Consider the following 24,296-nt stretch of genomic DNA (forward strand, 5'->3'; position numbering starts at 1 on the left):
TTAGAAAGATTTCTGAAGGATCGTGTGACACTGAAGACTGGAGTAATGGCTGATGAAAATTCAGCTTTGCATCACAGAAATAAATTATTTTTTATTTTTTAATCTGTGGCCTATATGACATTGTATTAAGTCCAAATAGAGCAACATATATATATGTTAGATATACACTCACCTAAAGGATTATTAGGAACACCTGTTCAGTTTCTCATTAATGCAATTATCTAATCAACCAATCACATGGCAGTTGCTTTAATGCATTTAGGGGTGTGGTCCTGGTCAAGACAATCTCCTGAACTCCAAACTGAATGTCAGAATGGGAAAGAAAGGTGATTTAAGCAATTTTGAGCGTGGCATGGTTGTTGGTGCCAGACGGGCCGGTCTGAGTATTTCACAATCTGCTCCGTTACTGGGATTTTCACGCACAACCATTTCTAGGGTTTACAAAGAATGGTGTGAAAAGGGAAAAACATCCAGTATGCGGCAGTCCTGTGGGCGAAAATGCCTTGTTGATGCTAGAGGTCAGAGGAGAATGGGCCGACTGATTCAAGCTGATAGAAGAGCAACTTTGACTGAAATAACCACTCGTTACAATCGAGGTATGCAGCAAAGCATTTGTGAAGCCACAACACGCACAACCTTGAGGCGGATGGGCTACAACAGCAGAAGACCCCACCGGGTACCACTCATCTGCACTACAAATAGGAAAAAGAGGCTACAATTTGCACGAGCTCACCAAAATTGGACAGTTGAAGACTGGAAAAATGTTGCCTGGTCTGATGAGTCTCGATTTCTGTTGGGACATTCAGATGGTAGAGTCAGAATTTGGCGTAAACAGAATGAGAACATGGATCCATCATGCCTTGTTACCACTGTGCAGGCTGGTGGTGGTGTAATGGTGTGGGGGATGTTTTCTTGGCACACTTTAGGCCCCTTAGTGCCAATTGGGCATCGTTTAAATGCCACGGCCTACCTGAGCATTGTTTCTGACCATGTCCATCCCTGGATGTGCATCCCACAAATCTCCATCAACTGCAAGATGCTATCCTATCAATATGGGCCAACATTTCTAAAGAATGCTTTCAGCACCTTGTTGAATCAATGCCACGTAGAATTAAGGCAGTTCTGAAGGCGAAAGGGGGTCAAACACAGTATTAGTATGGTGTTCCTAATAATCCTTTAGGTGAGTGTAGATTTAAAATCTGATACACTATAGGTAATGGAAGAATAAATATGTGAACAAAAACAAAACAAAAAACAATTAACAAATAAACATTATTATCCCAGTAGTGACGATTGCTATTGGTAACAAATTGCAAATTTTTTGCCATTGAAATGTGGTTCAGCTATTAATTTCTGACTGTAAAGAATGTGGGTGTGTTAGAATAGTACATTTAAATACATAAATATCTGTTTACTGATCCTCATTTTGTAAAATGTGACCTGTTCATGCCACATGTGTTGCTGTACACCAATATGCATCATAATCTTATCCTTTTAGACTTTGGTTTATGACCTCGCACAATGATGTGAAATGGGTGAGGCCTATATCCTCCCAATGATCACATATGACAGTCTTTATTCGCGTTGTGTAATTCTGCTGGTAAATTAAATTCTGTTTACAAGCATCATGTCATATTTTGTACTGTAATAATACGTTTGTGCGATAAGTTTTGGTTTGTCTATTATGCATGAACACTGTTTAGTTAATCATTTATAGATTGAATAGCTTTCCGTGACAGTAAAGTGTTTTGCTCATTTATTGCTGTCAACAGTGCAGCCATCTCACTAAGCAACGGTTATACAAAGTATGGACTTACACCCATTATTAGATCATTCTGTTTGAGAATATACTCAAAATAAATAAACAAACAATAAGCCATGCAGGCTCAAAAAAACATGTTAGACTTCATTGAACAATATAGTCTATACATTCTAAAATCTAGATGGTGTTTTCATATGATTTATAGAAGAGATAGACCCTCAATATATATTAAAGACTGTGTAAACACACATCAAATCACTTTTTATCATCTTGTTTTTATGAAGAAACAATGCGAGAATTACACGATGCTGTATCGTGTGTCATCATCTCAGGTAGTGTCTGCTGTTCCTCGTCTGGCTAGTAGAGGGAGACAAAGCAAAGCACATTCTAATCATAGACGGGCATTTACGTAATGTGACCCTGATTAGTTTTTCCATAATGGATGCAAGGAATCAAATTGATGATGACATATGCCTCCCTCATGATGCAAACAGCTTTAATAAGAAAATAGAGCACAGGTAATGTCATCATCATCGTTATGAAGTAAAAAAAATAACCCAGTCATCTATCTATTTGAGGATGCCTGATGATGATTTGAGCTTTTATTAATTTGTATTCAATGTGGAGGATAAGATAATGGCACAGTATATGCAATGACCTAACTGTAGCCCAGTGATCTTGTTAACCGAGACTTGACATTGGGAGTTTATGAGGACAAACTTGTACAGTGTTTACGGTAGAGCAAGGCAACTGTGGCAAGCCATTTTAACATGTATTCCTTACTAACTTGTGTCTATTTACTTTCTTACATTTCAATCCAATCCACGGTATGGTTGAATATCATATAAAACATCCCCTTGCATTGATTGTTCATTCAATATACCTTATGTGAAATCCCCACATAAAATCATACAATCTCCATTCAACATAGAGGAATGAAGACTACAGTACTTATTTTATTATTATTATTAACAATCTTAATAGTATCTATTCCATTGTATTTATTTGTTGCGACTGGTGCATAATTATTTAATATACACTCTAAAAAAAACAACAACCGCTGGGTTAAAACAACTCAAATGCTGGGTTAAAACAACCCAATTGCTGGGTTAGTCCATTTTCAACCCAAACTTGGGTTATTTTTAACCCAGCATTTTTTAGAGTGTGTATCTAACGGGTTCTAACATTTCTAAGTAACACTAATAACAATTGCTTGTATACTTGTCATATATTTACTTGTAAATATTAGAAATCAGAATGGCTCTAAAAAATGCTGGATTAAAAACAACCCAATTTGGGTTGAAAATGGACAAACCCAGTAATTGGGTTGTTTTAACCCAGCGGTTGGGTTAACTGTTTGCTTAAAACGACCCATTCACTGGGTTGAAAGAACCCAATTGCTAGGTTTGTCCATTTTCAACCCAACTTGGGTTGTTTTTAATCCAGCATTTTTTAGAGCCATTCTGATTTCTAATATTTACAAGTAAATATATGACAAGTATACAAGCAATTGTTATTAGTGTTACTTAGAAATGTTAGAACCCGTTAGATACACACTCTAAAAAATGCTGGGTTAAAAATAACCCAAGTTTGGGTTGAAAATGGACTAACCCAGCAATTGGGTTGTTTTAACCCAGCATTTGAGTTGTTTTAACCCAGCGGTTGTTGTTTTTTCAACTTTTTTTAGAGTGTAGTTAACAATTGTGTCTAAGGCACCACTATGTGCGTTTTCATTTTAACACAGCGTTTTAAAATGAAAACTATCCTCGTCCATACTATCGTTGCATGAGCTTAGTTTAAGGACAGATATACAGTATGCTATTTTTTTTATATTGCCGTATACTCATTCAGAAAGTGCTTTGCTATGCTAATGCTATCAAAGCATTGTGTTACCAATTAGCAAGGTAGCATTTCTTGAATTAGCTAGTTAAAGCTAGCCAAATTTCCACTAAAAATATTTAAGTTGATAATTTTAAGTTAAATGTATGCATTAGCTTACTCAAATGTTTGAAGTTGAGAGCAATTAAAATGTATGAGTACAAAATAATTTTTTGAGTTTTGCCAACTTATTTCGGGTTTACAGTGTAGCATTCAGGTTTAAAGCAGTCTCTGTTTTGCTCCGTTTCCACTGAAACGCAACCCCAGAGTTTTCAAACCAAAATGGGGTCTACAGCGTTTCCAAAAGTCTCAGTTTTCAAGGGTCAAAAACTCCGGAGTAGTGTAGTCGCCAGGCGTAACCATAGCAATAATTATGCGTTTTAAAACGAAAAAGGTAATTTCTTGTATGAATAAATTATATTCAGTAATTAAGTATAATTGTCAATAATACTATTACAATACTTGTAGGCCAATCAGTAGGCTACTAATGAATAGTTAGTGACACTGAAAAAAGATATCGGATAACTGAATTATTTACTAACAATTAAAATTAGCACTAGCTACTGTAGCACTTAAGTTCGCTGCCTTCAATTTTTAATAGGCCTATAATCAACTTTCGGTTGTAGGGTCATTTCAACTTTAGCTAATTATGTTAAACTGACTTATAAATCGAGTTGAATCTTGTATAACTTGTAAAAAGTTTAGATTGCTAAATTATTTTGATGAGTTAAACAGTAATGAAAAAAAAAGTTGCCATGACTTATTGATCATATCGTTTTTGCGTTATTAAGTTATTTATACGGTATAATCATAGGCGTCGATTTCGGGGGGGACGGGGGGGATGCGTACCCACCAGATTTCATCATGAGTCCTTTTGTACCCACCACTTTTTTTTTTTTTTTTTTTAAACCGATCGAGTTCAATTTTGCGGTGAAGCATTGCTGACACACATATTATTTTTTCCACTCAATTGTGTCGTAATAACGATATCTTATGTCATTTTAACTACATCTTTTCTCATAATAACGATATCTTATGTCATTTTAACTACATCTTTTCTCAAAATAACGAGATCTTATGTCGTTTTAACGACATCTTTTGTTGTAAAAACGTTTGAAAAGCAGAAGCAAGCTCCGTAAAATAGGCTCTTCCGCTGCCTGTATCAGTGGCAGTGCCCATAACACGAAATTGTTGTAATGGATTGATGTAGCCTATACAGTTCTTAACAGCCATGGGTAGCAGGTGCCATGGACCGCTCATGATTTAGCGTAATGACGGACCCCGGTGCAGCCACAAATATCATAATTATCTATAGGCTAGGCCTACTGTAATTGAGACATTCAAGAAATGTATTAAAAAGAAAGACGCTTTCAGCCTTACTCAAAGTAGAGCCCTACATTTCTGCCCGAGCCCGACGGGCCCCGACTTTTTTACGCCCTAGGGCCGGGCTTCGGGCCAATTTTCCAGTCATAGCCTACCTCAGACGCGGGCCGGGCTTCGGGCTTTTTTAGGCTATAGGACGGTGCTATGCAACACGCCGCAAATGAGTAAAGCAAGCCAACACGCAAACTGCCACAAGTGAAACTTAAAATAAGCTAAGTTTTAGATGCTCAAAAGCACAATCATCTTCATTAAAATTAATGAGACTAAATGCTCTTACCAGTGTTTAGGTCGCTCGTTCTCATAATGCGGTCTTTGATGTTGAAAAGAGCTGATGAATAAAATACTCATATCGGTTGATTTCGTTGACATGAACTCCGTTAAATGTGCATATAGCACGGGAATTGAAGATCGGATATATATTCATTTCGCGGAGAGGTGTAGCCTAAGGTAAGACAACCAGCATGTTTTTTATTTTTAATTAGCCTATTTGTTTAGATTGTGTAGCCCGTTTTGTTTGCGCGCGCCGTTGCGATCTGCCTGCCTCATCTTGTCAAAAATGCCTTTTTACTGTGATGGTGGTGATAATAGGCTAAACGTTTAAACGATGCTTTAAGTGTTTTTTATGGATTTAATAAGCAAGACAAGTCAAGTGTTGATTTCAGAGGCTAAAGTGTTGGGTTAACTCACTGTCGGCCGCTGGCCGCTTGGTCGTCACTTTAAAAAGCAAAAACTTTAGTTTAACAAACATTAAATGCTTTAAAAAAAATTCTAAATTAACTTAATAAAGAAACAAAACGAAATATATCTACTTTGACATTAAAAACAAAACTGAACTATTTTAATGGCTGTAACTAATGTGTAATAGGGAGGATAAAAAAAAACACGGGCTCCAGTGGGACTCTGATAAGGAAGTGGTAAAAAAATTGCAAAAATTAAAAATATTAAAGAATTCGCGGGGCGCTTTCGTCGGCATGAGTAAGATAGGCTGTAAGACCCGCAATATGTCTCTCATCTGACATTTTTATTTATTTACATTAGTAAGCTGCAGGACATCGTCTTTCAAAACATGACCTGCGCGAAAGAGAAAAAAAAATGTACCCAGCACTTCTGAAAATGCACTTCTGAATGCGTCTCTGTCCCCAGCACATTTCAAACCAAACTGACGCCCATGGGTATAATGCTTAAACCGCTTGCCATACGCAAGCGGCCTCTAAATGCCCCACATAGGGGTATGTCACAAAAGCACGCAAATAGGCGGCGGATGATACTGGGTTCAACCGAGTGCATTGGTTTCTCCAAAGTCTGGTGCATTCAGAGAGTGGTTGTTTTGCGCGAGAGAGATGCGAAGAGTAATGACACATTCTGCCTTTATTCTTTGCGCGAGCTCCAGTTTATACCTTTTCCCCAAATCAGTGGTGAAATCCACGGAATGTTCCATTAACAGGAACAGCTGAGGATCATGCCGCACCGAATATGGGAGAGATGTGAAGAATTACAAGGAGAAATGTCAGCGATTGCGATGTTCACAAATTAACAATCAGGTAACGCGCGCGCCTGCGTCTTCGTGTTGATGGCGTGGATTTCCTTGGGTTTTCACGGTCTTGAATGCATCGCACATAGGTATCAGCGTGTTTTTATATCTTGTCCCCCTAAAGCCTTGAGCCCCTCCTTGTTTTGTTGCTGTAATGCTGTAATGTTTACATTGGATTGGAAGTGCACGGATGGATTGGACGCGGCTTTGCTTGTCTCGCGCTTGTCTCGGATGTGCGTGATTGTGTGCACGCGCAGCGCAGGTTTCGCTAGAAGCAGAATTATTATTTTCTCGCGAGTTAACATTAGGAAGGAAGGTTACATTGCGGCGTTTTCTCTGCAGTGAAGCCACACAAGAGGCCCTTAGAAAATGCTGCAAAAATGATTCCGACCTATGCGATCTCAGACGAATTAAACTCAAAGCATTATTTTAGGAAGAAAAAAAATGGTGCACTTTGCCTTCATAGTTCTTCTACAGTCTCGTTCATCGGTTCATGCATTGTACGAGGCATTTTCTAGAGCTACTTAAGTCCGTATTTTAGGATGTCAGTTTATGAACTTTAAAGTGCCTTGAATAAACAAGATGTTACTTTGACCGCTTTGAGACGCTTGCATGTGATTCTGTCCGCCGGCTCGCCATTTGGCGCAAGGCTTATGTAACAGACTGGGCTGTGTCACACTGTCTCTGATGGAGAGGCGGATGAGAAATGCTAGAGAGAACAACACTTACAGGCTCCCCAACATTTGATTTAGTACACAATGATAATAACAACACTAATAATAAAAAACATTGTATAATAACATCATTTAAAACAATGCCTAAAAATGCATTGCAGCTGTAATGTTTACCTTCATCATAAATTAACTTGTGTAATAAAATCATAAAAAGAAACTTAAAACTTCTCAATGTAAATAATTACTATTCTACTCTGATTTCTCTACTTCTCTGTTCTTTTATAATAATAATACAATCTGTATTTATATTGTGCAATAATATTGCATTAAAAAAAAACACTTTATTCATATAAATTATATTATAATGAAAATATATTGCATTTATTTGCATGTCGCAGTGAATTATTCTAAACATTTCTGTAGGAACTACACATTTTATTTCAACTTTTTCTTTATTAATTATTATTAAGCATTATGAAACATGAACATCGCCTAGGAGACGGTCAGTTTCAATAAAAAAAAAACATTTAAGAGAAACACGAGTTACATTTTAAGCTTCAAGGAGTGGAAACTTGCAATAATCTGTTTGTTTAGATCCTTTTGATCCCTTGACATTGTACTGTTTAAAAGGAATGAATTAGATGCCGTCTCACTGAATTGTAATATAGGCTACAACACGACTGTGTTGCATCACTGTTGTTTAATAACTGCAACATATCCCTTGTGACAAACAACATCCCCTTTATCTGGGACTACCCATGCAACCTCAAAATGAATGTCAGTGGCATAATAAATCATCACCGATAACATGCTCTGCCTGCCATGCTTATGGTTAATGTTTTTTGACTTGTACACAACACAAATCATCTGACTCCATATGTCGGATTGCAAAACAATTTTGGGAGCTGCTTATAGTTTGTTTCTTGGTTTGTCTCTAACAGTGGTTTTGACTTATATTTGGATGCTCCAAAATAACTTCATAGTGAATCATTGTGAACAAAAAACTCTCCATGTTAACTTTGTTTTCACTTTTGCATTAACGTTACTAAATTATGGCAGCTGTATAATATAATATAATATAATATAATATAATATAATATAATATAATATAATATAATATAATATAATATAATATAATATAATATAATATCAATCTATCATGATTGAATTCGCTGAAATGTGCCTCTAAATATATTTTTGTATCATATTGTTCTAATGTATTAATATTGTTCTTTTACACTATAGAAAACAAAACTATTTAATAAATATGTTTTGATGCCAAAGATGGTGCTGGTGCTCATTTTTGTGTTAAACATATCTAATCACTAATTACTCTCACTAATAATCATTCTAAATTAGTATTGAAGTTAGCTTGTGTTCTTGAATAACACAATGTGAATTGTAAAATGGACTGGAGCTAAACTGGACCAAAAACTAGTGTACGAACAGTGTAATGCAACTGGGTCCCTTTTCAATTCAATTAACTTTTTGGACCACTTGAAAGGGTTTTAATTTTTATTTTTATTTTTTTAAAGATGAAGTGCAGAAACACCCTTAAAAGTCGAGATCAGGCTGGAGCAATTCGACCAAACAGCAGCATCTAAAAAGTGACTGGCTGTCTCTGTCTATTGCGTGGTAGATTTTAGAGGAAGAAGGCGTGACTATACAAGCACACAACCACCACAACAATACTGAACAGCACCCATGTCACGGATTAAACTCCGTTTGAATGCATCGGATATAATAATAAAGGAAACAGTAACTGCACGCTATTACAAGTTTGTTGGAGATAAGTTAACCGATGTTAGGCGGCAGAGGAATATGCATTTTCTCTTTCTACGCTGAAGCTCAACGTCTGTTCAACAACAAACTCAAGCTCGTGAACTAGGAAACGGACGATACCTCTATGTTAACCATGAGCGTCTGCTAGCGTTCATGGACGATTTCTTTCGGAATAGTCTACAAATTCATCAAACAAGACAAACTGCATCGTTTTGTTCGCCAACAAGCAGCGCGTGGACGAGTCGGAAACTCGCGCGCGCCATTGAAAACAAGTAAGCTCGGTTGGTGTGGTCATACTTTGGTTTTTGGACACAAAACTGTCATGTATCCCCTAAAACGAAACTGAATACACTCTTGATATTCAAACATTGCAGACTGTCTAAATGTGGCGTTCAAGCCAAACCATGTTTCTTTTGTCAGGGGTGCATCCCTGCATTTCCTGTTTAAAGCTTCCATCTGCTCGGGCTATATGCTAGCGGTAGCAGTTAAGGGCTTGGGAAGTGCATGCGATTTGTTTAATAATTTTTTTGTAATGCACAAACTCTGTGTAGCCTCGAGAACATGTTTAAAAGCACGGAGGCAACTGGGGGTGTTTGCACGAGCTCCGCGCTCGCCTGTAAAACTTCGGCCTTGCGACTCTTTGTGCTATTGTTGATATCTCCCACTGGGCCACGGTGACAATTGTATTTGTTTTATTCATAGGCATGTGCACAGTTCTTATATGAAGCACGAATCGTGTTTTAATCACACACACAAGCCCTTTCAAATGATTATATTTGATAAAGCGAGGCACGCGAGGTTTGGTGGCGCTCCTTTGTTATTGCTTTGTCTGTGTGGGAGCACATGGCCATCCACGCTTTTGTTGTTGAAGTTACAGCTCCCCCTCTTTGTGGCAAACCAGCCCCTTCTTTCCATTAAACACGGTTTGTAAATATTTGCTGGTATTTATTTTCTAATTTTACACATGGCATTGTACATTTAAATGTCATGTAGTATGTTGAGAAGTTTATGCTTCACTGATTGTGTTAAGAGAAAAGTAATACAAATAATTAGTAATGTATATAAATACTATCTTAGTTATTCATTGTGATGCTTTTCAGTGTGTTTCAATGTCTGTGTCTTAAATGTGATGTCTACTTGACTGAAAAGGCTGGTTTTGTATCATTTGAGCTTCCACCACCATCTTCTGGTGTACTTCAAAGTTTACACATGAAATGATGCCACAATCCATACAAAAAATAATACAATACAGCTTTTTGAGGCAAATATAAGCATGCTGTTTTAATTCTATTCGTATTACACTGTTCTTGGTTTCAAATGGAAAATGACCTATTTATTTTTAAGCTATCCATGCTGTTTAGCATTGAGAGCAGTAGGCTATACTGGTCTTCACATTTTAAGTTCAGTCAGTTTTTTAAAAGGAATAATTCACACACAATGTATGCTGTTTATTTTAAGTAGACTATAAAATGAGACATTTTGAAGAATGTCATGCTTCTGATTTCCACACAACAGATGTTTATCGTGACCACAGCTGACAAGCTCCAAAAAGCACCACAGAATAGACTGAAAATCTAAATTTGTTCTCAAATGTCATTCTCCTTCATGTTGGTGCCCTGTGTTTGCTTGTGATTCAGGCTAGAACACAATAAAAGTGCAACATGCAAATGGGACTAAAGCCAGTGTAACACAAGACTAATTTGCCTCATGTTTTGAAAGCCTACATTGCAGCACCTTTCTTCCCAGTCTGTCAATAACGCTCTGGGTTGCGCTTCCCAAAAGCATCATTAGCCAAATATGGTCGCAAGTTCTGTTGTTATCAGCGTATTTCAACAAGTCTGTTTCCCAAAACCATAGTTCCAACGAACATTCGCAAACAGCACTGCAAAGTTGTGTGTTTTGTACTGCAGCTTTCAACCTGTAGAATAATAGTTTCTAGTTTGTATGACTTAATCCTTATCTGGAGCAAAATAAGCAAGCTGACTAAGGACAATCTATACTTTTGATTTTGCATGTATTCAGATTTTTACGTCTTTCTTTGTCGAGATTTAAAGCACCGTTTTTGAAGAGTGTGTGCATGCTGTAGTACATAAGAAGGAGCCTATGATTGAATCTGAAAATTAAGCAAAATAACTGAGGGAAAAAAAGAGAATTTGTCCTCAGATGCCATGTCCATAATTTATTGCAAAATAATTTGATACATTTTTATAGATTGTACATTTGGTACAATATGGTTTCTAGACAGTAGTGAGTTGATTTCTTCAACAACGCATTGTACTATGGTAGTTAAGCAGCAAGTAAATCTAGTATCACAGTATGAGTAATTTTATTACGATATAGCCTATATCACAATATAGTTATTTTTGCTTTAAACAAGGCTTTTATTATGTTAAAATGTGATATTAAAATGTCAACATCACAAACTAATACTAGCCTTAGTAAAAAAAAGGTAAACAGTCAGTGAAAAATTACAAGCATAAGGACACAACTACAATAAAACAGAGACAAATAAAATGTAACATCCTGAAAAATGTCAAGCATTAAAAAAAGAAATATTACATACATTGTATAAAGTAATTAAATGTACAACAGTGCATGGTCTTCACTGTGTGAATTAAATATTTATTCTTATTAAAGTTACAAAATTGTCAGGAGCAGTGAGTGATTTTCTTTGTCTGTTGTTGTTTTATCAACATTAATGGCATATGGCAGCAAGTTTATTGCTGTCACTTTAAGACCGAATGCACTGATCTAAAATGTCTGTTCAAAGTCTCTACTGGTTTATCCACTAGAAGCGAGTTACCTCGTTGTACAAGAAACACACCCCTGTTTACTTCCGGTCTTTATGAAGCCTCTCCTTCAGAAAAGCACAATGTGCTCTGATCGGTCATCTGGACCAGTATGTTGTGATTGGTCAACCACTTTGAGCGTGTTTCGGAAATCACCACCCTTACCACAACGTTTTCAACACACTACTAACGCAACTCAATCAGGCCTCGCCCCTTATTTGCATATGCCTTGAGCGGAATTTTTTTTAATGAGGGATATTGTGACGCACATACGTTCCCAGAAAACCCCCCCCTCAAAACTACAATTGAGGTTGGACTACTTTGTGCTTCGTAACTTTGCAGCCTATAATAGGTGCTCTTTAATCTAACTCGAGTTGAAATGCACAAAATATGACAACAAAAGATTGTTCTGTACATCATTATTCAATTCACAAAACCAATATTTCTTGTGTTTCAAACAGAGTTCCGACAATCTGAGGCTGTTAGACACAAGTGCCTCTTGCACTACTGGTCTCCCACCCCAGGCAGGTGTGACTCGTTCGTACGACGTCACAAATGCGACCATGGGAAGTAGCAGTGAGTAGGCGGCCATCAACAGCCCCCTTAAACCAGAGGAGGGTCGTCGGGGAGCCTTGCATCACCCCTCTGCACCTCAGGAGAAGGTGGGTCAGCCGTAGTTATACTGAGTTGGATGAAATTAGCATTCGAGTTGTACATTTTAATAATAACAAAAAACGTCTGCAGAGTGACTACTTACGTTATGTGTACGTTCATGTCCTAGTCCTCCAGTACGACGTCAGTGGGGGCAGCGAGATAGACCTGTTGTGCACACTTCCCTACATCAGGATGAGAACTTCCACCACCCTGTCTTCTCCCAGCATCAGCAGATTCCTTTAGATGAGTCCAGGCAATATAGCCACACCAGTGCACCTCCACGCATGCTGCATACTGCCACCCAACCCCCACAACAGAACTCCATCATGGTGGATCTTCACGAACAGGTATTAGTTCAAACAATGGTTATTCGTTTAGACAAGGGTTCCTCAAATCCAGCCCTGGAGGGCCACTGTCCTGCAGAGTTCAGCTCAAACAATGATCGAACTCACTTACCTGCAGTTTACTAGTAACTGAAGACCCTGACTAGCTTGTTCAGATGTGTTTGATTAGGGTTGGAATTAAACTCTGCAGGGCAGTGGCCCTCCAGGACCGGATCTGAGGAACCCTGATTTAGACCGTGGGTCTCAAACTCAAACATTTTCTGGGGGCCGCTATCCAGGTGCTGTTCTCCATTAGAATCAAATACTAGTAATTTACTTTCAGGAATTGTAACGATTAGCTAGTGGTGTAACGGATCACAAAACTCATGGATCGGATAATTTTTCGGATCAAAAAAAAAAGGGGAGGAGACATTTGTATTTGTTTTACATTCATTACATGAAAACCTATATGGTTATGGTTTTAACAAAAAAATAACCAGCTGAATAAATCACGTTTTATTCAGTTGTTAAAGTGTAACATGTGAAAAACAAACCTGAGACAATGGGCCTGAGCTTATAAGGACATTTTTTTTCTTCTCCAAAATATTAGGATGTGAAGTCAACATTCTCAGGGGAGAGAGTAGACCTCTCGCACCTGTTTCACACAACATGAATTCATTATTTTTATTTAAAATCCAAAAGTTGTTACTGAACATGGCTTGTCAGGATTGCAATTCTCTTTGTAGGCCTATACACTCTTATAGATATCATGTTCAAACGCACTAGCCTACATTTAAACAATGTTTTATTCAATTCATTACTTTATATTTATATAGCCTAATACCTATGTTAGAAACATAGGGTATAGACTATGGTAAAATAACAAACATTTTAAATTAGAACTGACAATAGAAAAAAACAGCCAAATCTCGTCTTTTCGTTCATTTTTTAAAATCTTTTTCAAAGGAAATCCTGCAGGTCATAAAGAACTTTTTTTTTCCACCTCCAAGAAAGGACGAGTGCTCTCCATTATTTCTCCTGTTTTACCTAAATGCCGTTTTCCTTGCTTTACCCTAGGCAAAAAGCCACGTGTTGACTTTGAAATAGAGTAGACTTTACATTATATGCATCTGTGGTGGAATTACTTGATTTTTGCATCGATACATGTTTGTTTTAATGCTGACAATGCGCTGTCACTTTAATTCAGCGCTTGTAGTACAGCAAAAAATAGACTCTGTGCTGAAACGATCACTGACCGCTCCTGGAACGCACTGACGGACTGAAACCGTATGCAGTGTGAAAGCTATAATGCGTTAACATGGGTACGAAAAAAAAAAAAAAGAAAAAGGTATTTTATTCTGCGATCGCTAAACAATTAAGATTAATCCACAAGTTGCTCAATAAATCCATGGGTCACGTGCGTGCCGAACCGTGGGTCGTGATCCAACTGCGATCCGTTACACCCCTACTATTAGCGCAGTTATAGATCTTTTTTGTGGTGAAAAGCTTAGCTGTAATACCTAGTTCCTGAGATTTGTCTGAAATAATTTCCTGCTCCCTGCACGACTCTGAATAAATTGAGAATCACTTTTTTATTTAACAGAGATCAAAATTCTCTCACGATTCTGAATAGAAAACTAAACAAAATAACATTTACTGCAGACTAAAGGTTCTGACAAAATGTTAATGCGCTCTATAAAAAACTATTATTTGAATAATTTCATTTGAAAAATTGGTTTGAACTTTGGATGAATGATTCAATGACTCCTAAAGACTTGTTTCATTACTGGATGAATCAGTGTGTATGAGTAAATCTCTTGAATTAATGTTTCAATAAAAAAAATGTTTAAAGTCACTTGTCGCCACCTACCAGTGTAACGATGTAATTGATACAATATTTATGTGGAACATCAAGTTCTGTTCAAAAGGTGATCTACTCTATTTTGATCGCTATAGTAGACATCAGTGTTTATATTTAAACCGCACACTTTCTATGATACCAGTACATCTGTGATAATTTGAATGTTTGTAACAGAAATAAGAGCCACATTCAGGATAAGACCCCTAATATAGACATCAAGTGTATTTACTCAGACTCTGCTGTGATGATGAAAATAGTGGTTGTTCTTTTTAACAAGTAACCTGAACTTTTTGTGTTGTCCTTCAAGATGCATCAAGGATCAGTTCCGATATCTTACACAGTTACCACGGTGACGACCCACGGTTTTCCCATCCACACCGGGCAACCTATCCCAGCCTGCAATGCTCAGCAGCTCCCAGCATGCTCGGTAATGTTCAGCGGACAGCTCTCTCTGCTCTGCTGCCTTCCTCCTCCAGTGAGTTTGAAAAGGAAGAGCTGGAATGTCAGTGAAGTTTGTGTAGAGCACACCTAACATGTCCCATCGCTCCAGCTTTACTTTAGCCGATGTATGTGTGTCCCAGGCAGCCATTATGCCCACCTGTCCTGTTAGCCAAATATATTCGATTATGAGTGTTGTTCTGTACATCCCTCTCATGCTTACACATTAGACATTGGTATACAGCTACATTTCACATTTTGATTGTGCTGTAGGCTTTTCCTGTGTCTCTAGAATGATTAATGACCTTTTTATGATGCAACTTTCAAGGGACAATGTGCAACACGTTTTTGTTTGCATTGTCACTGCAAATGTCTTTGGGGGTATTTGATCTTTGAAGGCAAAGGTGTGCTTTCTGCTAATTTTATCATCTGCTTAAGTCATTGCATTTGTGTCAACATACCCACCTCTGTACTTTTTATGTGGCCATAGTGATGTACCGTTGAAAGTGTCTTATATTGTGCTGGGGACAAATGTTTTTTCAGTCCTCTTTACATTATGTATGCATCATGAAATTATATAAACTTAAAAAAAAAACCTATAGGCTTATATATTGCTTTTGAAGTGGTTTAGTGGATTTAGAGTATAGAGTAGTGAAAGCGTTAGATATGCTTTAGTCCAGAGTATGTTAGCAAGTTGCATTCCCAGTTTTAATTTCTTAAACTGCACAGCAATGCAGAATTCAGTTGCCCATCCTCACTTTCTTCACGAGTGTATCTATGGTGTGAGTGACCTTTCTGTTGTCTGGTATTTCTCTGTCTGTCTGTCTGCAGCTCATTCAGGCCTGCACCATGCAGCACTTGCCAGTGTCCTATCAGGCATTTCCACCATTGATCTCAAGTGAGCATTTTATCCTGCACCCAAGTCCGCCAGTGCCGCCCCACCAGCCTCCTCATCTGCCTCCACTCAACCAGTTTGTTCCCATACAGCCCCAGCACCCACGCATGGTGAGTGCAGATCACAATATGAATGAATGCTACTAAATGGAAGAGAACTGTTATTAATGTCCTTTTTATGCATACTATACTGGGCGATGTTTATATATAATATTATTAAAATTGCAGTATCATTTTGAAATATACTATTTTTAGTGATTAACTGACATTTATTGATTATTAACCATTTACTTACACTTTCTAAATGATCTTATGAACAACTGACAACTCCTAAATAACTGGTGTGTAAATAAAGTAACACTTCATTTAGAAATGATACAATTGATAAAATACAATTATTAAATACATTATAGATATGCTTATAAAACAAGAATACAGCATTTACAGCTGTATTTATAAACTGCTTACTAATGACAATTAATGCTTTATAAATTATGAATTGACTTAACTAATGCTTCATAGCGTGCAGTTATTATAAAGTGTTACCCAATTTCTTTTTATATATAAAATGCAGTTAAAATCATTTAATGGGTTTTCCTCTTGATGAATACAAGCTAAAAGATAAGCTTACTTTTAATGAGCTTATTCTTAAGATGCCTTTAGTGCAAAAGCATCTTTAAATGATGTAACACATGGGTGTAACATTAAAAACATAGTTGCAGTTAAAAACATAACTGTTATACATTAGCCTGCATTGCTCTACTCACAATTTATTATTCCCCAGTGAGTGTAATGTATTACAGTAATCTAGTGTGTAATGTGATTACTGTTACACTGTAATTAATAAAGCAAACCTATTACAAATCTAGAGAAACAATTAGTCTTGAGTAACAGATTAGTCCCCAAAACTGATTGTACCCGTAATAAATTATATAAAAACAATGCTGAATAGCGGTGTGATAAAATGTATTCTTTCTAAATAGCATATCATTTTATGGCATTAATTGTCATAATCTCATGATAAAGGTTTTTATATATGTGTGTATTCAGCCTTTGCAGAGGGTGGAGAATGAAGTGGATCTGCGAGGAGACCAGCATCCATTAGGAACATTCTCTTATCCTCCAGCCCACCATCCACCAGCAATGACCCCCTCCGTCCCCCTCCAGTACCTCCCCCAGGAGCCCCTCCATCAGGAGCTACCATACGGAGTGGTGAGATGTCTTGCTTATACTGATAAATACTGATTAAAATCATAGAAATATATACATAGATGTCTCATTAGTGGCTGTTTCATTGGGCCGTTATATATAAGCTGTCCGCCATGTTGGAACGGTCAAAGCCACTCCGTAAACACTCGAGAACAAGTTGACTGTGCAACCATAGTTATATGCAAGTATGAATATCTATATCTGCAATAGACTTCAGCGGATGATTTTCATAACAAGACGAAGGCATTAGCTAACATGACACCTTTTAAAAACGTTTAATATTGAGTTCATGCATAAACACAAACCAGTGCATTTTCACTTGTGAAAGGTTATCTCATTACTTTGGGAATTTAAATGAACCAGAGGTTGCACAATGTTGTGGCATCTTGATTTTTTTTTTTTTTACTGTGAGTGACGACAGCATTTGAAGTGTTGACCGCTCTAATCTGTCGAATGTAGCATCTACATATACATATCTATGATTAATTTTCATTATTTAGCGGACACTTTTATCCAAAGCGACTTACAAATGAGGAGAGCAATAGAAGCAATCAAACCAACAAAAGGGCAACAAAATGCAAGTGCTGTGACTTATGCTAAGGTCTCATAGCAAGGTTTTTTATTTTTTTATTTTTTTATAAATATAGAATAGTAATTGTTAGTATCAATGGGTCAAGTGTTGACAAAAAAGATGCAGGTTCTTGAAAATGGCTAAAGACTCATCATTCCACCAGCTTGGAACAGTCAAATGATTCTAAAGAAATAAGCAGCATAAACGGGTAATGACATTATGCAAAAATATTTTGCTCTTAATGTGGAGAACAGTAAAGGTTTACTGGTGTGGATTAGGGTTTAAAGGTCTGGTTTAGTATGACAAAAATAGGAAACCCATATCAAAACCCTGAAAGCAAAGTTAAAGTTTGTAATTTCTGTACCACTAGTGTCAGTTTTGTTAATAATGGTAAACAAAAAATGTAAAAGCAATGTTTGTCTTGACGAACATTATATTTTGATGTTGGTTTGACAAAGCTTTGTCAAAGTAAAAAAAAAAAAAAAAAAAGATGTGTGAAATTGTGTAGGCCTTACTTTCTTCGAATACTTTACAGTATAGATAGAAGACAGTATATACAAAATACAAGATGGCAAGTAAAATGCCTAACACAGGTTTACACACATAAGGGGCCGTTCACGCAACACGTTTTACCATTCCATTGTTTTTCAATGCATACACGCACTAGACAGACGTCTTAAACCTTTGCACTTGGGTCTCGCGTCTTTTGCAGCGTCTCACGCCCGACACTGAGTTCTAAAAACTTTGTTCAATTAAAAAAAAAAAACCTTGGCTAGTTTAGTTTTTCCATTCCATTGAACAGCAAAAAAGCGTTCTGTGATCCGGTCGTAACAGGTTAAATGCCTTGTATGTGTTTACATTTGGAAATTTGGACACATTTTTTTTTTTAATTGTGTGCTACAAGATAACTAAGTTTGCTCTGTTAGCTAAAATAAAGCCTACTAAGTCAGAAAAGTGTGAGATGGCAGACATAACTTGAATCTTTAAAAAAAATTGTCTATGGGATTTGGGGAATTTTGACCACAAGCTTTGAGAAAATAGTTTTTCTAATCAAAACTACACACTTTAGTCTCGGGTTGCTCCTGTCCTTATAGTAGAACTGCTTTGAATAAGAGTTGGTAAATGAAAAATAATAATTTCAAAGGCTTTCCTCATATGTTGATGTCTCTATTTCCTCAGCCATATCCACACATGCTGCCGAGGCGTATAACTGGACAGAGGTACCGATTACAGCAGCCTCTTCCTCCCCCGCCTCCTCCACCGCCCTACTACCCCGGCTTCTTACCATACTTCCTGTGAGTCTCTTCTACTATTTATAATACAAATGAAACACATTATGCCATATACATCGTTTCAGATTCTAATAATGGACATTGTACGCTTCTAATCAGTGTGGGGGAAAGTTACTTGTAAAAGTAATGCATTACAATATTGCATTAAATTTTGTCTGTTCCCTCGCACAAAAGAGTGTGCATGTTTCTATGTTATAGAGAAGAGAGAGAGAATTTACATTTTTAGTTATATTTTATTGGATAGGACAGTCAAGGAGAGACCGGAAGTGATAGGGGAGGAGAGAGGGGCAAAGGATTCGGAAAGAACCACGAGCCGGGACTCATACTTGGGTCGCCAGAAGCACTGTTTCGCTATATTTATAGTTTAAAAAATGGAAGTTAATTAAACTGAAATGTAATTTGCATTACTTTCTTAAAGCTGCTGTCTGTAACTTTTTTTGTGTTCAAGATTTACAAAAATTATATAATGAGAATGTACAACATGAATCCAAAAAAAAGTAATCTGATTACACAATTATATGAAGCCTTTGTGATATTTCTTTGCTATTGTGAATGAAAAGGCATTGTGTGTATTCTAATGATTTATGTGATTGTGATCTGCGAAACAGCTCGATGCTACCTGTGCCTCCAACTGCTGTGGGTCCTGCTATCAGTCTGGACTTGGATGTAGATGATGTGGAAATGGAAAACTATGAGGTAAATGAGAATCCTCACATGATGGGTGATGGTGTTGCCCCACTGTTTATATAACCTGGATTGACAAAAATAAGCCATTGATGGTTTTCATGTAAGGCCTCTGTTCCAAAACCTAGTGAACTACCTCGCTGTCTACTGTCTGTATTGGCAGCTTGCCAACTTCTAAAAGGAGTGTTTATACATGCTCATTTGCAACGATTAAGCAACTCATTCATTTTCAATAAGAGTGACTCTGTGGGCATGTGCAGTGATGCAACAAAGTTGAGAGAGGTTAACTTTCTAGAATTAGCGAGTTGCGTTATAAAACGAAAGCTAATTTTGGAACAGAGATAACATCATTATCTCATCACAGTTTGTGTGGAGAGTTTTGAACACTTGTGGTTTTCTCTCTCAGGCGTTATTAAACCTTGCTGAGAGACTCGGAGAAGCGAAACCTCGAGGACTGACGAAAGCTGATATAGAGCAACTTCCGTCCTACAGGTTTAATTTAGAAAACCACCAATCTGAACAAACTCTGTAAGTGTTCTGTTATATATGCCCTCTGTTACATAATCGTGAAGTTGTGATTGGGACTTGGTATTGATGTTCTTTTGGCTTTTCTTACAGGTGTGTTGTATGCTTTAGTGATTTCGAGTCAAGGCAGCTACTTCGAGTATTACCCTGCAACCACGAATTTCATGCGAAATGTGTAGACAAATGGTTAAAGGTAAGAACAACAACTTAATGCACAATATGCATTAAGAAATTTTAGTCTTTAACTGTCATTTTTTATCAATTTAATGCATCCTTGCTGAATAAAAGTATTAATTAATAATTTTTTTCTGGTAGAAAATATTGATAATTTCATGATAATTGGTAAATGAAAAAATCTTTATGTTTAGTAAATGTTGATTTCATTTAAATTCAAAAGAGGTGATATTTGTTTTCACGTATAGGCAGGCACAGTTATTAGTTGATGCATAGATCCAATCTATGGATTCATGTTGTATAGAAACATCACTGGCTTGTAGAAATGAATCCGTAACATGTCTTACAGACCAATCGCACCTGTCCAATCTGTCGAGCCGACGCGTCTGAAGTTCACCGCGATGTGGAATGAGTTCAGGTTTTTGTCCTTCACTGGAAAGCAGCACAAATCCTTGAGTGTGTTCCGTGAGTGGGGACACCTGATCTCCAGCCAAACGCAAATCTACCCCCCACCCCGCTCCCAACCCCACCTCTACAATAAGCAATCTTGGAATTTGTAAGGAACTTGTTTGACCTCTGCTGTGCGTCATTGTGCGAGTTTCATGAAAGCTACTGCCGCCTATAGCCATTTCCGAGTTCTGGAATTGTGACCGTTTTGGGGTGTTTTTTTTTTTGGGTTCTTTTTCATCTTTCTTTTTCATTTCCCTGCCCTTGTTTTTCGCAGATTCCAAAGATAACCTGTAATACGTGTTGTGTTGGCATATTTGTTTACACAATTGAATATTCTCTAGTTGTTTGATCACAAATAATTAAAATCGTGCTTTAGTATCGCTAGGGACTGCGGGAGCGGGCCAAGATGACGCTGGTCTTTGGCTTTACTGTGCAATCAGATGAGTCCGTAAGACGCGGCCGCTCCGCCGGTGAACGACCATCATAGATGCATGTCTCTACAAGTGATGGGCTGAGGGACTTGTTAATAATCTATGTTTTGCAATAATGTATTGATCATTTGAATATCTTAATCCCGATTCTCTTTTATCTGCGAATGCTGTTGTGAAGGTGTGACTTTCAGTGGTTCAAAGTTCCAAGGCCTGAGGTTAAAGAGGGAAACGTAGACAAAAAGGACTAGGAAACGACGGGCTTGAATCCTTTGGGAGAGACATTGAGGAAGCTGTGGCGTTTTGGCTTTTGCTGTTTGCTGGCAAGCCCAATCTGACTGGCCCATGGGAACACAGGGATGAGGACAGCACACTGCCTCTGCCAGCTCCCACCTGGCTGCACTGCACAACCCCCATCGATTCTGGACTGGCCCTCTTTATCCCGCTCCCTCGCACTCAGCTGTATAACTCTTTCTCGGCTAGATCCAGGAGAACATCTCACGGGCCTCGCGCGGACTGTTCTTTTAGACTAGCAATATTTCAATGAACGAGATCCACCGCATTTCAACCACAAGAGGAACGTCGGACAGCCTCCGTCCCGCCATTCTCACACCCGTTGTGTTTCCAACGGAGGCCAAGGAGGTCACATTTGCCTGTCCAGAATGACTTTTTGGGAAAGGGTGGAAGACTTTGCGGAAAGCAATACGTGCAATGAGTGTGTGAGGTGAACGCAACGTTTTGACCTGATTTTGGAGGACTAGGCCTTTTGTTTTTCCTCATTCGTGAGCCAAATAATCATTATACTCTACAAGATTTTAGCTCTGCCTTCTCAAGACCTTGACAAGCACAAACCTGTTACTAATCTTCAGACATCCTTTGTCGGTTCCTCTTTTAAAAGTATACGTTTTTTTTAAGTGGTGTTATTTATTTTCTTCTTTTGAGAGCGTTTTTGAAGGATTCGGTCGGAATACTAAAACATCTTTAGCGCGTTTTAGTTTGCCTCCCGGTGTCAGGTCTCAGGCCATGTTCACAGTGTCAAGTGATGTGAAAGAAAGAAAAAAAAAAACATTGTATGCATAGCCTTGGTGTGAAAGGTTGCAAATTATCGTCTTGTTTTTAAGACAAAAGAATGTTGAAACCCTCTGTATTTCCAGCTACGCCCTCTCCTGTGTGCCAGTTGACTGTAGTCGTTCCACGAAGATCCCAGGCAGGATTCGAAACGGCAGAGATGGAGCGTTAGGGTCGTTTAAAGAAAAAAAAAAAAGCACTGTAAAACGCTCAACTCCTCGTGGGTTCACTCGATTCCAAAAACAAACCTGAACGTTGTTCGGGGGAAAACTATGAACTATTTGGGTATTCTTTTTTTCCCCCCCTAAGTACTTTTAAATATATTCCTGAGTCGTTTGTCCACTGAATAGTCATTGTAACTCAATAGACACACTGGCTTTCTCGGGTAAAGGGACTCTCTCATGAGAATGTGAGTATCTTGCGTTTGTGTGCCAGGTTTAAAAAATAAAAAAAAGCCATTGTAATGAATTTAATCCACACTTTTGATAAGTAATCTATGTATACATATCTGTTCACTGGCATATATTTTAAGTATAACGACAAAAAAAAAAAATCACTCAGGGCCTCTCTGTAATTGAAAAATATAGGAAAACAGTCCATTTCAAATGGGATTGACGCCATGGAGATATATTTGGGTATTCTGGGTTGTTTTCCTCAGGCCATGCATATTTTAAATGTAATCAACTGAACTAATATTCCTTTTTTAAATAGTGGTGAATATTATTCCATTATAAGACTGGCATGCAAAGAAAAAAAGATGAAGTGACATGTTGTATCGAGTGAGAATAGGCTTTTCGTCACTGCAGCCGATCATTAGCGTATGTTACTCGAACCTGTTTTCCAGCCGTTGCGTTTTTTCCGTGTTCTTGTACTTGAACCACACATAAAGGTTGTAATCCCGTTGAAAAAGGTGCCACGGTGCACACTGTCCTACCTAGACCACTTCCAAGACTATTCTTACAGTGTTTGCATGATTTAAGGATTAAATAAAAGACGAAGAAAAAAAAAAAAACAGAGAAAAAAAGACGAAGAAAAAATGAAATCTGTATTTTCAGTGAAAGATATCAGGGGTGGGCAAGTATTTAATTGTGCACAATATGCATGCATGTCTAACCAGGTCCCAACTGGTTTTTAGGTAGATCTAGTTGGCTTTGGGTTCTGGGTGTAGGGGACTTTCTGCTCAGCTGATAACTGCCATGCACTGTACTGCACACATTTGTAATAGAACCGAATGACTACAAGATTTTATTGTGCTTGTACTTGCAAAAGAAGAAGAAGAAATAAAAAAAATCAAGAATACTAATAATATAGGATGTTTAAAATAACAAAGTTAAGCTTGATGCCAGTGGGAAGATGGGAAATGGGATTGGCTCCTCACCACATTTGTGCTTCTATTGTTGCCTCAGTTACCGACACACTTGCCTGGAATCTAGATAATGGAAAGCCATATAGTAAAAAGGTGCTAGATATTCTATATTTAGGTGTAATGCTACATTCACATAAGAGAATGCAATAGTTTGTTATGGGTCTCTCTATTCATACAGCATGCAGTGCTACTAGTACCCTCACGGTGGTCAGCAACAGTTAATAACATCATCGACAGGGGTTTCAATTAAGAAAAAAAAAAAGAAAGAACGAAAGAAACTATTTAGCTTTACTTGTATGTGCTGGTAGACAGTGACCGTTTTAAAGGACGCTATTATTTTCCCGCCCGAGTGATCAGATTCAATACGTCTGCCTTAAATCAAAGAAATGCTAGGAGGTTTTGTGTGGGTTGAAACAACACGGCGCTATCACTCATTCACCAAAATGGTCCGAAATATATGTACCTGTTGTACGGTTCTCTCTACCTACCTTGAGCATCTGTAACTGTTATGGTTTCAAAATAAGTTGTTGATATACACGCAAGCACTTTTGCTTGGGGTA

At 37.7% G+C, this 24,296-nt stretch overlaps 1 protein-coding gene across 5 annotated transcripts; it reads left to right on the forward strand.

The window, feature by feature from the left end:
- The first annotated feature begins 6,267 nt into the window (after positions 1–6,267).
- On the forward strand, positions 6,268–23,634 carry rnf44 (ring finger protein 44). Of its 5 annotated transcripts, none has more exons than XM_079839700.1 (11): positions 6,268–6,564; positions 12,261–12,461; positions 12,581–12,800; positions 14,945–15,112; positions 15,907–16,080; positions 17,020–17,181; positions 18,929–19,044; positions 19,650–19,737; positions 20,132–20,253; positions 20,344–20,443; positions 20,774–23,354. In XM_079839700.1, the coding sequence occupies exons 2-11, from the start codon at positions 12,355–12,357 to the stop codon at positions 20,834–20,836; spliced, it is 1,320 nt and encodes a 439-aa protein (XP_079695826.1). In that variant the 5' UTR covers positions 6,268–6,564; positions 12,261–12,354; the 3' UTR covers positions 20,837–23,354. The 5 variants fall into 5 exon arrangements, with proteins under 5 accessions (XP_079695826.1, XP_079695828.1, XP_079695829.1 ...); XM_079839702.1 differs by having other exon boundaries at positions 6,317–6,564; positions 14,945–15,064; XM_079839703.1 differs by having other exon boundaries at positions 6,337–6,643; positions 14,945–15,064; positions 20,774–23,634.
- Positions 23,635–24,296: the final 662 nt, after the last annotated feature.

The sequence above is a fragment of the Gobio gobio genome, assembly GCF_949357685.1.
Source record: "Gobio gobio genome assembly, chromosome: 16".
NCBI lineage: Eukaryota > Metazoa > Chordata > Actinopteri > Cypriniformes > Gobionidae > Gobio > Gobio gobio.

Excerpts from the sequence above, each read along its gene's own strand:
- rnf44 (XM_079839700.1), top strand. The coding sequence starts at position 12,355 with ATGCGACCATGGGAAGTAGCAGTGAGTAGGCGGCCATCAACAGCCCCC. Across the intron at positions 15,113-15,906 it reads TCTGCTGCCTTCCTCCTCCA|CTCATTCAGGCCTGCACCAT; the intron begins GTGAGTTTGAAA and ends GTCTGTCTGCAG. Across the intron at positions 17,182-18,928 it reads AGGAGCTACCATACGGAGTG|CCATATCCACACATGCTGCC; the intron begins GTGAGATGTCTT and ends CTATTTCCTCAG.